This window comes from Carcharhinus amblyrhynchos, chromosome 21 (assembly GCF_965287045.1).
Source record: "Carcharhinus amblyrhynchos chromosome 21, sCarAmb.v2.hapA, whole genome shotgun sequence".
NCBI classification, from domain to species: Eukaryota; Metazoa; Chordata; class Chondrichthyes; order Carcharhiniformes; family Carcharhinidae; genus Carcharhinus; species Carcharhinus amblyrhynchos.
The window spans coordinates 32,071,250-32,084,225 of NC_137344.1; the positions used below are offsets into that span (position 1 = coordinate 32,071,250).

The window sequence follows — 12,976 nt, forward strand, 5'->3', positions numbered from 1 at the left end:
TAACGGACAGAGGAAATCTTTCTCTCTAATGTTTTATACTGTAAATGCCATATGCTGTTTGATTCACCACCCAGCCACATGTCTAACACCTGCGTTTGTAATATATACTTGTGTCCCAAACGTATAGTATTTATTGACATATGTTTCTCTAAAAAAGTATTATTTTTGCATGATTAAAATACAACCAGATTCTTTAATAGTGAAAAAACTTCGAATTTTTTTTCTCTCCATTTCAGACCATGGGCAGGGTCCCAAACAAATGCGTTTCCCTCTCCACAATTGCTTTAGTTCAGAGGTCACTTATCGCAATAACAGTTCCTATTTTCAAAAAGTGAGAAAAGATGAATTGAATGAAAACCCTGCGTGCTGACACAATGGTGAAATCCTGCTATGAATCATCACAACTGACATATTTGTTAGCTTTGCAAAATCAGTCAATTGCTAAGAATCCAAGATGTAAATGGTGGGGGCATTGTCTGTAATGTCATAGTGACGGTACACTTGTGCCAAAACTGGAAGCTTGCCACTGTGTACTCAAGTCCCCAGATGTTGCAGAGTCAACAGGATTGTGCGTGCCATTTCATTCCCAATCGCAGGCCACAGCAGGATGATCCTTCTGGTTTCATTCCTTTTTGACTTTGTGACAGTTTGGTACAACTGCGTTCTTCGCTCAGTCATTTCAAAGAATTTAAGCGTCACCCACCTTGCCGTGGCCCTGGAGTCACATGCAGACCAGACCAGGTAAGGACAGCAGACTTCCTTCCCTAAAGGATATTAGTGAAGCAGATGAGTTTTTTTTATGATAATTGACAATGTGGACTACAGAATAGGAAGCTACACTAGCCAGAGGTTATTAAATTGGGGTATTTAAATTAAATTGGGGTTTAGAAGTGGTGTAATAAAGTGGGTATTTGGACAGGCAGGAATTTCAGACAAAATAAACAACATTTTAAACACAATAGTGAAAGTGGCAAACACAAAAAAAATCTTTATTAATTTAATCTTTTGAAATTTGTAGTGTTTTTGACCTAAAGTCGGCAAAACGGCAGGTGCAGCTACTGTTCCACTGACAGAGCCTCTTACTGTGTTTACACCAGTCCAACGCTGGCATCTCCACATCAGAGCCTACAGGATGCAGTACCCATGGGGACCAGAGGAGGGCCAGTCCCATGTGTGACTGTGATGCATTATCTCTTGTGCTGGAACCTGTTTGTGGAATTTAATATGATGTACCTCCTCCAATAGCTCAGCAACCTGCTACTGAAACCCTCCACATTGACTATTCCAATTCTCCTCTGCCAACTCTCTCTTATTTGACCAATCTCTACTCTCATTTTACCCCGAGGGCTCACTGCTTATTTACCCTTTCCAAGCAATTTAAAATTCCCACCCTCCTGTTCAAAGTTCTCTATGTCCTCACCCTGTGTTCTCCACAACTGCCCTTGCCCCCACGGTGGTTAGCACTGCTGCCTCACTCCACCAGGAGCCCAGCCTTGGATGACTGTGTGGAGTTTGCACGTTTCCTCCGGGTGCTCCAGTTTACTCCCACAGTGATGTACAGGTTGGTTGAATTGGCCATGATGATAAATTGCCCCTTACTATCAGGGGGATTAGCAGGGTAAACAGTGGGGGGTTATGGAGATAGGGCCTGGGTTGCATTGTTATAAGAGTAGGCTCAATGGGCCAAATGGTCTCCTTCTGCACTGTGGGGATTTTATGAATCTACAAACCCCCACTCCACTAGCCCTCTCGTGCATCCCCCAGGACATTTGACGGCTGTGCCTTCAGACCGTTAGACCCTGTGGAAGCCCTTTGCCTCTCTATCCTGCTCTCCACCTCTTAAATTGGTTCTGAAAACCTTTACCTTTGATTACTTGTCCTAACAGGCTCGAAGGGCTGAATGGCCTCCTGCTCCTATTTTCTCACCTCTCCTTTGGCTCAGTGTCGGTTTTCCCTCTCACTTCCTTTAACTTTTCCCACAAAGTCCCTCAATGTGAGATGTCATTGCCGATCCCGGAGACCGAGGAACAAAACGAGTGTCAGGCTGATTTCCGGTAGGAAAGCTGTAGCTGGTGCAGAAGAGTGGGCAGCAGAGTGTCGAGCAACGCCAGACCTTCCCATGAACATCTCAGCCCCCTGAAAAGAGACGAGAAACAGAAGGCAAGCCTGAGATTGGCAGCAATTCATCCTACCTCAGGCTAATTTGATGCCAAGTTACCATGCTCACACATACAGCCTGAACTAGTACCAAAGAAGTCTCAGAACTTTAACTCAGTTTCTCTCTCCACAGATGCTGCCAGACCTGCTGAGTTTTTCCAGCACTTTTTTTTATTTCAGATCTCCAGCATCCTCAGTACTTTGCTTTTGTTTGAATAATTTTATCAAGTTACTGCCCCTCATCCAATATTATAAATATTGAAGTTTATTTAATCTTGTCATAAATTGGCTTACATTAACACTATAATGAAGTTACTGTGAAAATCCCCTAGTCACCTCACTCCGGTGCCTGTTTGGGTACACTGAGGGAGAATTTTGCATGGCCAATGCACCTAACCAGCAAGTCTTTCGGGCTGTGGGAGGAAACTGGAGCAGCTAGAGGAAACCCACAAAGACACGGGGAGAACATGCAGACTCCTCACATTTACCCAAGTTGGGAATTTAACCCAGGTCCCTAGCACTGTGAGATGGTGGAGGGGGGAGAGGTGGTGGGGAGGGGGGGGGGGGAAAAGAGGTGGTGGGGAGGGGGGGGGGAAAGAGGTGGGTGGGTGGGGGAGGGGGGTGGGGGGGTGGGTGGGGAGGGGGGAGGGGGGAGGGGGGGGTGGGAGGGGGTGGGGGGTGGGTGGGTGGGGGAGGGGGGTGGGTGGGTGGGAGGGGGGGTGGGGGTGGGGGGGTGGGGGTGGGGAGGGGGGGGTGGGGGGGTGGGGGTGGGGAGGGGGGGGTGGGAGGGGGGGGTGGGGGGGTGGGGGTGGGGAGGGGGGGGTGGGAGGGTGGGGGTGGGGGGGTGGGGGTGGGGAGGGGGGGGTGGGAGGGGGGGGTGGGGGGGTGGGTGGGGAGGGGGGGGTGGGAGGGGGGGGGTGGGGGGGTGGGGGTGGGGGGGTGGGGGGTGGGGGGGGTGGGAGGGGGGGGGTGGGGGGGTGGGGGTGGGGGGGGTGGGTGGGGAGGGGGGGGTGGGAGGGGGGGGGTGGGTGGGTGGGGGAGGGGGTGGGGGGGTGAGGGGGGTGGGGGGGTGGGGTGGGGAGGGAGAGGGGGTGGGGGGGTGGGGAGAGGTGGGGGGGGGAAGAGGTGGGTGGGGAGGGGTGGGGGAAGAGGTGGGGAGTGGGGGGGGAAGAGGTGGGTGGGGAGGGGTGGGGGAAGAGGTGGGGAGTGGGGGGGGAAGAGGTGGGGAGGGGTGGGTGGGTGGGGAGGGGTGGGGGGGGGCGGAGAGGTGGTGGGGGGGGCGGAGAGGTGGTGGGGGGGGCGGAGAGGTGGTGGGGGGGGGAGAGGTGGTGGGGGGGTGGGTGGTGAAGAGGTGGGTGGGGGGGTGGGGAGAGGTGGTGGTGGGGGGGGAAGAGGTGGTGGAGGGGTAGGTGGTGGAGGGGTAGGTGGTGGAGGGGTAGGTGGTGGAGGGGTGGGTGGTGGAGGGGTGGGTGGTGGAGGGGTGGGTGGTGGAGGGGTGGGTGGGGAGGGGGGAGGGAGAGGGGTGGGTGGGGAGGGGGAGGGAGAGGGGTGGGTGGGGAGGGGGAGGTGGGGGCGGTGAGATGGCCTGGGTACAGTACTCTTTGGGACAGTCAGACTCGATGAACCGAATGGCTTCCTTTTGCACTCTAGGAATTCTATATATGGATTATATGTATTTTTGTTAACTTCCAAAATTTCCTAGCCTCTGGAATGGATCGGAAAAATCATGACCAGTGCATTCACAATCTATGGAACTCCTTTTGGAATCATAGCTCATCAAGTTGGATTTTAGTCTGAAGTTACTCATGATTTTTCACTGTTAATATTAACTACCTCAAATCTCCCCTTCCAGTGAGCCATTTGGTTACCCTGGACTTGTTATCTCCTTTCTACTGTGAAGACAGGCACAAATATTTATTCAACATTGCTGCCAATTTCTCGTTCCCACGATAGTTTCTCACATTTTTCTGGTGAAACGCACCATATGCTACACAAATAATAATAATTTTTGCATGAGATATACAGTGCTCAATCAGCTGAGGTAAGTGAGGAACATTCCAAAGTGACTCACAGCAAATACTTTTCAAATGTAGTCAATGCAACATTGGACTATTAATCCAGAAATCCAGGGTGAGATCTGGTGGTCCAGGTTCGAATCCCATCACAGCAGATGGTGAAATTTGAATTCAATAACAATCTGGAATTAAGAGTCTAATGATGGCACTGAAACCATTGTTGATTGTTCTAACAATCCATCTGATTCACTAATGTCTTTTAGGGAAGGAAATCTGCCATCCTTATCTGGTCTGGCCTACGTGTGACTCCAGAGCCACAGCAATGTGGTTGACTCTCAACTGCCCCATGCGCTATGGGTAGCACAGTGGTTAGCACTGCTGACTCACACGTCACTGGGGACCAAGATTCGATTCCCAGTTTGGGTCACTGTGTGCGGAGTCTGCATGTTCTCCCTGTGTCTGCATGGGTTTCCTCCGGATGTTCCGGTTTCCTCCCACAGTCCAAAAAGACGTGCTGGTTAGGTGCATTGGCCTTACTGAATTCTCTCTCAGTGTACCCAAACAAGCACCAGAATGTGGTGACAAGATTTTCACAGTAATTTCATTGCAGTGTTAACATAAGCTTATTTGTGACACTAATAAAAATTAAATTTAAACAAGGGCACCAGGGATAGATAGCCAATAAATGCTGGACTCAGCCAACGATGCTCATGTCCCAGATAATGAATGACAAACTACTCTAGCAATACTGGTGAGGGATATGTACTGGCCAGGATATGGGGAGAACTATGTGGTTCTTCTCAAAATTAAGCCTTAGATATGATTTGTTCACACCCAAGACCATTAGAGGATTCAACCCTTCTCAAAAGGAAGCCCAAATGTTAGAGCTATTTCATATGCAAGTTCTGATCAGATTACACTGTGATATATTCCCCAGAAAAACAGCCAGTAGGGGACGAGTGGAGCTGATCCACCTCATGGTACAACCTGACACTTTACATGATGGTATAAAACTTTTCAGAGCTGTGATAAGGACCCAATGGGATCCAAAGGACAGCAATGAAATGCACTGATTAAATTTTTGAAAAAGGGAGGTGAAAGACAGAAAAGCAGGAGGAGAAAATTGAAAAAAAAGACAAAACCTACTCAGGGCTCCACCACCAATGACAGGGGACAAGACAGTAAAGGGCACACAAAGACAGAATTGAATTGTTGGAGCATCAGGAGGATAAGGGAGTGTCATACAGCTGGTAGGATACAGAAGCATTTAAGGACAAGCTTTTTGTTTTTAAATTGAATGCACTGAGGAGCAGGGAGCCCCCAGCATCACTGAGGTCAGCAGCGATGAAAAGGTTGTGGAGCAGGAGTCAAACTTTGGCGGGGCCAATGCCCATAGGACACTGGGGCTGGGGGGGGCAGTGCCCACTGGGGGCAGGGGGGAATATGGGGGGAGGCCAGAACCCATTGGGGCCTTGGGGCATGGGGGGGACCAGAGCCCACTGGGGCCAGAGTGGGTGGCAGGGGGGGCAGCAGTACAAAGTGCATTATAATTACTGAATTGAGCAGGATTATGTATTACGGAAAAATACTGTAGAAGCTGTAAATTTAGAATAAAAGCAGATAATGCCGGAAACACATGCAAATTCAGGCTTCTAGAGGCAGAGGCTGTAACTGTATGGATCTCTCTCTCTCTCTCTCCCTACAGATGCTGCCTGACTTGTTAAGTGCTTCCAACATTTTCTGTTTTTTATTAAACATCAGAGGGAAAGTAAGTCAATGGTTCTGAGCTGGTCCTCCCTGCTGGAAAGTGCTTTCTAATCTCTGTCTCAGACATGGGGGAGGGTCTGATTAGGCTTTGTGACCAATATTCCCTACTACCTGTACCCACTAACAGAGACTGAATATTGGAGACCTGGGACTGCAATCCTGAGAAAGAGACAGCTCCTTCCAGCAGGGACAGGGAGCCAGAATAATTCCATTGGACATGTAATCATCGAGGTTAGTGCAAAAGTCAGCAGCAATTACCTGTCGTCCAGAACAAGCAGCTCCTGCTCCAGGTACTGCCTCACCTCCACTGAATCCCCCAGTGCTTCCTGCAGGCTGAGGCCAGGTGAACCCTGCAACCAAAACTGGCAAACAGAAACTTTTCAAAATGAATCAAGACTGAAGAGAGCAGCATGTTTATATCACACAACTCTCACCTTCCCACTCAAGACCCTCATTCATCCCCCACAACTCTAATTGCTGCCTTCTCCCCATAACAAGTCGCATTTATGTAGCACCTCTAACACAGCAAAATATCCCGAAGCTTCACAGGAAGGTTTCCGAACAAAACTGGACATCAGTCACTTCAGACGATGTAGAGCTAGTGATCCAAAGCTTAGCCACGGGTCACGCTACACACATCTGGAATTGGTGCATCACTGTCCTGGTGTGTAAATGTAGGATAATTGTACAAAAGAAAGCAAATTGTGTGAATCCTTTATTTAAGAAATGGTTAGTCCTCAGCTGGAGCAGTGTCCAATTCTGGGCACCAGGAAGTGAAGGCTTTGGAGAGGCTGCAGAAAGACGGAGATGAGGAATTGTATGGAGAGGTGGGAAAGATTGTCCTCCTTAGAGAGCAGAGAGGTTTGGTGGGAGGGGTGGGGGGTTTAATTGTGTTATTCAGAATTATGAGGAGATTTGATAGAGTAGGTAGAGCAAAACTGTTTCCAGGAACATTAGAAACGAGAAGACATAAATTTAAAGTAATTGGCAGAAGTAGCAGAGGAATTATGAGGAAGACAGTCACTGTCTGAAAGAACGATGGAAGCAGATTCAACGGTAACGTCCAAAAGGGAATTGGATATATCCCTGCAACTGAAAAAACTGTAGGGCCATCGAGAAAGAACAGGCAGCGAGACAGTTGGATAACTCTCTTAAAGAACCTGCAGACACGGAGAGCAAACACTTTCTTCAGGGTGAGATTCAATAATTACGCAAAGGTGAATGGGGTGTGATTGCTTGTGCATACATACGAATGCGCCCACTGTATAAGTACATACAAGGATTATCAATATCACTGCCACCACACTTAGTCTCTGAACCAGTCACCTTACACTGGCTGAGGGGACATAACCCAGTGAGTATCTAACTGAATTGTTGCTGACTACGTGTTCACACTGTACAATTCATAACTGCGAAAACTCACAACAATGAGGCTTAACAGATTTAAAGATTTCTCATCTCAGTTACCTGGTGGGAGAGTCCCTCATTCATTCGGAGTCCCAACACCAGCAATTCCTCCAATCTACAAGAAAAACAGAAATAAAAACCGCCCAAGTTCAATTTAATGAGGATGTCCATGCTGGGAATTAAGAACATAAGAACATAAGAAATAGGAGCAGCAGTAGGCCATCTAGCCCTTCGAGCCTGCCCCACCATTCAATAAGATCATGGCTGATCTGAAGTGGATCAGTTCCACTTTCCCACTTTCTCCCCATAACCCTTAATTCCCTGTCAAAAACCTATCTACCCATGACTTAAATATATTTAGCAAGGTAGCCTCCACCACTTCAACAGGCAGAGAATTCCAGAGATTCACCACCCTTTGAGTGAAGAAGTTCCTCCTCAACTCTGTTCTAAACTGCCTCCCCCCTTATCTTGAGGCTGTGCCCTCTAGTCCTGCTGTCCTTTCTGAGCGGGAAGAATCTCTCTACCTCTACCCTATCCATCCCTTTCATTATCTTATACGTCTCTAGAAGATCCCCCCTCATCCTTCTAAACTCCAACGAGTACAGACCCAGTCTATTTAGTCTCTCTTCATAGTCTAACCCCCTCATCTCCGGTATCAGTCTAGTGAACCTCCTCTGCACTCCCTCCAAGGCCAATATATTCTTGCGCAAGTGCGGCGACCAAAACTGCACACAGTACTCCAGCTGCAGCCTCACCAGTGCCCTGTACAGTTGCAGCAAGACCTCCCTGCTTTTATATTCCATCCCCCTCGCTATAAAGGCCAGCATCCCATTCGCCTTCTTGATCGCCTGCTGCACCTGCAGACTGGGTTTTTGCGACTCATGCACAAGAACCCCCAGGTCCCTCTGCACCGTAGCATGCTGCAGCTTTTCGCCCTTTAAATAGTAATCCCTCCAACTATTATTCCTGCCAAAGTGGATAACCTCACACTTGCTAACATTGTACTTCATCTGCCAGGTCCTCGCCCACTCGCTCAGCCTATCCAGATCCCTCTGCAGACTTTCCACACCCTCCGCACAATTTGCTTTTCCACTCATCTTCATGTCACCAGCAAATTTCGTTACCCTACACTCAGCCCCCTCCTCCAGATCATCTATATAAATGGTAAATAGCTGAGGCCCCAGCATCGATCCCTGCGGCACTCCACTAGTCACCAACCGCCAATCAGAATAGCACCCATTGATATCAACTCTCTGCCTCCTGTTAGACAACCAATCCTCTATCCACGCTAACACCTTACCCCCAACTCCATGCCCCCTAACCTTCTGAAGCAACCTTTTGTGCGGCATCTTATCAAACGCCTTTTGAAAAATCGAGAAACACCACATCCACCGGTTCCCCTCTGTCTACTGCACTAGTCACATCCTCACAGAAATCCAATAAATTCGTCAAACACGACTTCCTCTTAACAACTCCATGCTGCGTCTACTCTATCAAACCATTCTTTTCTAGGTGCCTCGCTATTTCTTCTTTGATGATGGATTCAAGCATTAAAGAATTGAATTGGTTCCACTTCAGGCAGATAGTGTGACCAATCACTTCCTGGTCAGTTATAGCACAAGTGAAAGCTCCCTCCACACTGTCCTCATCAAACACTCGCCAAGCCAAGTACAGCACGGGGTAAGATACAGAGTAAAGCTCCCTCTACACTGTCTCCATCACACACTCCCAGGACAGGTGCGCACAGGGGTAGATACAGAGTAAAGCTCCCTCTACACTGTCCCCATCACATACTCTCAGGACAGGTACGCAGGGTGTTAGAAACTGAGTAAAGCTCCCCCTATACTGTCCCCATCAAACACTTCCAGGACAGGTACAGCACTGTGTTAGATACAGAGTAAAGCTTCCTCTACACTGTCCCCATTAAATACTCTCAAGACAGCTACGCACGGGGTTAGAAATAGAGTAAATCTCTCACTACACTGTCCCTATCACACATTGTGGAGATGCCGGCACTGGACTGGGATAAACACAGTTAGAAGTCTCACAACACCAGGTTAGAGTCCAACAGGTTTATTTGGTAGCAAACGCCACTAGCTTTCGGGGTATTTGCTACCAAATAAACCTGTTGGACTTTAACCAAGTGTTGTGAGACTTCTTACTGTGCCTATCACACATTCCCAGGCCAGATAGGTGCAGGGTTAGATATAGAGTAAAACTCCCTCTACACTGTCCCCATCAAACACTCCCAGGATAGGTAGGTACAGCATGGGGTTAGATACAGAATAAAGTTCTCTTTACATCAAATACTCCCAGGACAGGTCACACACAGTTTAGATGCAATCAAGCATCCCCAGTGTAGGTTTTCTGTCAGTTGTTTGGGTGGCAGAGAGCAGCTTTCATTTTGTTGCCAGCAATTATTCACATTTAGATGTTGGGAATTGTGTTCAGGAATATTCAAGAAGCTGGAACCATTCAAAATTCAGAGAGATCGTGATCAGTCTGGAAAAACTCTGTGGGAAAATAAACTACTGCATCAGCTCTTGTGACCATGTTTGAATGAATGATCTAATAAGGTCAGGAGTGAGTGACCTTGCCGGAACCCAAATAGAGCATCTGTGAGCAGGTATGCTAGAGACCTGAAATCAAAACACAAAGTGCTGCACCATCTCAGCAGGTCTGACTGCATCTATGGAAAGAGAAACAGGGCTGGCATCTCAAGTCCAACGTGACTCTTCAGGACAGATTGGTTCTGATGGAGTCATATTGGACTCGAAACATTAACACTGTTTCTCTCTCACTGATGCAACCAGACCCGCTGAGGTTTTCCGACACTTTGCTTTTATTGCATTGTCAGATATTGCTGCTGCTGCTCCGGACATGCCCTCCTGCACTCTTTATTGATCAGGGCTGATCGCCTGACCTGGTGTTAATGGTAGAGTGGGGAAGGTGCTGGGCCTCGAGGTTACAGATTGTGGTTGTGTACATCACTGCTGCTGATGGCCCACTGCGCATCATGGATCGCCAGTTGAGTTGCAAATCTGTCCCAAGTCTATCCCATTTCTGATAGTGTTAGTGCCACACAACACAATGCAGGGTATCGTCAATGTGAAGATGGGACTTACCTTCACAAGGACTGAGCAGTGGTCACTCTATCAATACTGTCAAGGGCAGACGCATCTGTGACAGGCAGTTTGATGAGAGTAAGGTAAAAAATGTTTCTCCTTCAGGCTGGTTTCCTCAACACCCACGGCACGCCAGCTGTGTCCTTTTAAACTCACTCTGCTCAGTCTTGGTGACAGACATTGAAGTTCCCCACCTAGAGTACATGCTGTGCCCTTGCCACCCGGAGTGCTCTCTCTCCACATGGGGTACTGATTCACCAGCTGAGTGGGTCGCTGTACGTGATATCAGCAGGAGAATTTTTTGCCCATGTTTGACCTGGTGCCATGAGACTTCATGGGATCCAGTGTGGACATTGAGGACTCGCTGGGCAATTCCCCTGACTGTACACCACTGAGTTGACACCTCTGCTGGTTCTGCCCTGCGGCTGGGACAGGACATACCCAGGGGTGCTAGTGTGTGGGATAGTGTCCATAAAGTGGGATTCTATGAGTGCGACTATGTGAGACTGTTGTTTAGTATTAGTAAGGAGGACTTTGCAGGGTTGGATGTGCCGTTGACATTTCGGTTGATGCTGGGTGTTGTCTGGTTTCATTCTTTTTCAATGTTTTTGTAGTGATTTGATACAATTGAATGGCTTGCTGGGCCGTTTCAGAGGACAGTAGAGAATCAACCACATTGCTGTAACTCTGGAATCACGTGTAAGCTACACCGCATTTCATTTCCTAACTTGAACGGGCTGAGTTTTTAAATGATAATCGATTCATAGTTACCATCACTGAGACCTATTGATTATATTTAATTCCACCAACTGCCACGGTGGGATTTGAACCAGTGTCTCAAGAGAATCTGCATGATTTGTTACAGTTAACGTCGTAAAACCAGCAAGGGGAGTCTTGACTGATTAGGATTGAAAACAACACATTCAGTCCTCAGTGAAGTGTTAACACCTGCTTAAAGAGCCAATTTACAATTTCCCCATATCTAATGCTGTATAATTAAATTTAAAGCTTACACACTCACATGTCCAACTCGCTCTGCTGCACTCTCTTCCTGGTTCCGTGACCAAACCGTCTCACCTCCCTGAGCCAGTAACTGGGTTCCAAGGTTTGTATCCTGGCTTCTCTCTGCGTTTTACCCTCACCCAAGGGAACAAACCTGCCATGAGCACCTAGAGGGAGAGACAGACAAAGTGACATTGATATAGGACTCTTCACAATCTCAATGTCCTCGTGACCTTTCAGCCAATAAGTACGGGCAGGAGTGAGAGAGGGGCCAATCGTACTGTGTCTCTGGTACCTGGGAGGCAATGTGGATGCAGCTATAATGCTGCCACCATGGCTGGTTCTGTGCAGGTCAAATACTGACTACCGAGGAGAAGGATTATGTTCAGACACAAGAGGACATTTTGGACAATTATAAAGATGAAAGTGACAGAAAAACAAACGCTCACAAAATGGGTCAACAAACGTCACATAACACAGACAAAGCCCAAGTTTAAAAGTTTAAGTTTAGAGACCTCTAGAGGTTGGGATGGATATAAGCTGCATCGCGGTGACACAGGATTTTACATTGCTTATCATTTCAGTTTAATTTCTTCAAGTTTTTCCTAAAGGTTTAAATCACAGTTTTTTGTGATGGTGTAAATTTTTCTTTTTCATTGTTAATTGTTGTTTTGTTTAATTCATTCATTGGACATGCTGGCTGGCCAGCATTTATTGCTCATTCCTACTTGCCCTTACTGAATGGCTTGCTAGGCCATTTCAGAAGACAGTTGATAGTCAACAACATTGCTGCGGCTCTGTTGAGTCACATGTTGGCCAATCCAGACAACGATGACAGATTTCCATCCCTAAAGGACATTAGTGAACCAGATGGGTTTTTCTAACAATCAACAGTGGTTTCATGGTCATCAGGAGATCCTTAATTCCAGATTTTTAAAAAATCAAATTCCACCATCTGCCATGTGGGATTTGAACCCAGGTTTCTAGAACATTAGCTGAGTTTCTGGATTGATAGTCTAGTGATAATACCATTCGGCCATCACCGCTCCTCTATGAGAGAGAGATTGTTGGTGAACAAGCAATATACGAGCAATGAATTTCTGAATGTACAATAAAGTTTGAATTGAACTGAAATGTGTCACTGTTGTGATGTAGGAAGCATAGCAACTAAACTGAGGAAGCCACCACAAACAACATGCTTGACCTCACCCTCACTAATCTACCTGCAGATAAAGATTATTTATTGGTGTCAGAAGTAGGCTTACATTAACACTGCAATGAAGTCATTGTGAAAATTCCCTAGTAGCCACACTCCAGCGCCAGTTCAGGTACACTGAGGGAGAATTTAGCACGACCAATGCACCCAACCAGCACATCTTTCAAACTGTGGGAGGAAACCCACGCACCTGCCCAGGATAGCATTGGTAAGAGTGATCACCACACAATCTCTCTGATAAAGTGTCATCTTCACACTCCATTGTGTTGATCTCACCACCATGCACG

At 47.6% G+C, this 12,976-nt stretch overlaps 1 protein-coding gene across 8 annotated transcripts in view; it reads right to left on the bottom strand.

The window, feature by feature from the left end:
* Window positions 1–544: 544 nt before the first annotated feature.
* Window positions 545–12,976, bottom strand: part of rsad1 (radical S-adenosyl methionine domain containing 1) — a 49,759-nt gene continuing 37,327 nt past the window's right edge. For 6 of the 8 annotated variants that reach the window (XM_080208941.1, XM_080208937.1, XM_080208940.1 and 3 more), the window contains 4 exons: window positions 11,493–11,640; window positions 7,407–7,461; window positions 6,198–6,301; window positions 1,300–2,136 (listed from right to left, as the gene is read on the bottom strand). In XM_080208941.1, the coding sequence (XP_080065067.1) occupies window positions 2,040–2,136; window positions 6,198–6,301; window positions 7,407–7,461; window positions 11,493–11,640 (404 nt within the window). In that variant the 3' untranslated portion in view covers window positions 1,300–2,039. Of the gene's footprint in view, window positions 765–1,299; window positions 2,137–6,197; window positions 6,302–7,406; window positions 7,462–11,492; window positions 11,641–12,976 lie in introns of those variants that run through there. The other 2 variants (XR_013889123.1, XM_080208935.1) reach the window with 2 other exon arrangements.